General features: G+C 37.5%; 1 protein-coding gene across 1 annotated transcript in view; it reads right to left on the bottom strand.

Annotated features, from left to right (window-relative positions):
- Positions 1–289: 289 nt before the first annotated feature.
- LOC18046453 (TMV resistance protein N) overlaps positions 290–991 on the bottom strand; it is a 6,736-nt gene continuing 6,034 nt past the window's right edge. The window contains exon 4 of the mRNA XM_006441763.2: positions 290–977. Within this exon, the coding sequence (XP_006441826.2) occupies positions 290–977 (688 nt within the window). The remainder of the gene's footprint in view (positions 978–991) is intronic.

Raw genomic sequence — 991 nt, 5'->3', positions numbered from 1 at the left:
TGGATTGATTCTTTTCGGATAATTTCTCTTCCCATATCTTGTAGCAAGTCATGCATTGTTATTGTGTTGGAGTGTGATATCGTTATTAGAGACTTATCGATAAGAACGCGTAATCCCATTTCTGCAAAGAAGCCACAGGCATCTAGAAAACTTAATACTTGATCTCTACGCTCTTCTTTCAAGAAACATGCAATATCCAAAAAAATATTCTGCTCATGGTCATCCAAACCATCAAAACTTATTTTTATAGCTGCCTGGATCTCTATGTGGGGAACGTTTTCTAATTTCCTTATTGCACTTTCCCATTCCTCTTTTCTCCTTTTGAATAGAAACTAACCCAAAGAACCAATGGAACTCCCTGAGCATATTTTACTATCTTCTTCGTCGGCTCTACATAACTTGCGTCAAGATGGTCTCTTCCAAAAGAAAATCGGCTAAAAAGCTTAAGTGCATCAACACCTCCTAATTCCTTCACCTGGTATATTTGATTGACCCAACAACTTGATAGAACTCGTTTATCTCTTGTTGTTATTATTATTCGACTCCCAGATGCAAACCAATCAAGATGTCCAATTAAGAATTCTATTTGTCTTAGATGATTCACATCATCAAAAACTATTAGAACCTTCCTGCGAGTAAGCCTTTTACTTTGAAAGTTGAGCCCAGTATTTGGAATGTTCTTCACATTTTCACCACCTAATAATGCAGAAAGAAGCTCCTGTCGCAAGTGAGGTAATCGACCGGTTTGATCTGCATCTCTAACATTATGAGCAAAGTAAGAACCTTCAAAATGTCTTGAGATTTTGTTAAAAATAGCACCAGCGATTGTTGTTTTGCCTATACCACCAATGCCCCAAATCCAAATCCCTAATTTGTAAACATCCGTCGACCCAGTGCCTAATAATGCTTCAATTTCTTTAATGCGAGATTCTACTCCAACCGGGTCTTTGCTTTCACTTTGAAATGTATCATCTAGCCTCTCCAAAACTTC

This window comes from Citrus clementina, unplaced genomic scaffold (assembly GCF_000493195.1).
Source record: "Citrus clementina cultivar Clemenules unplaced genomic scaffold, Citrus_clementina_v1.0 scaffold_3, whole genome shotgun sequence".
In the NCBI taxonomy this organism is placed as follows: domain Eukaryota; kingdom Viridiplantae; phylum Streptophyta; class Magnoliopsida; order Sapindales; family Rutaceae; genus Citrus; species Citrus x clementina.
The sequence above is the reverse complement of the archived record's forward strand: the minus strand, read 5'-3'. Positions and strand labels throughout refer to the sequence as shown.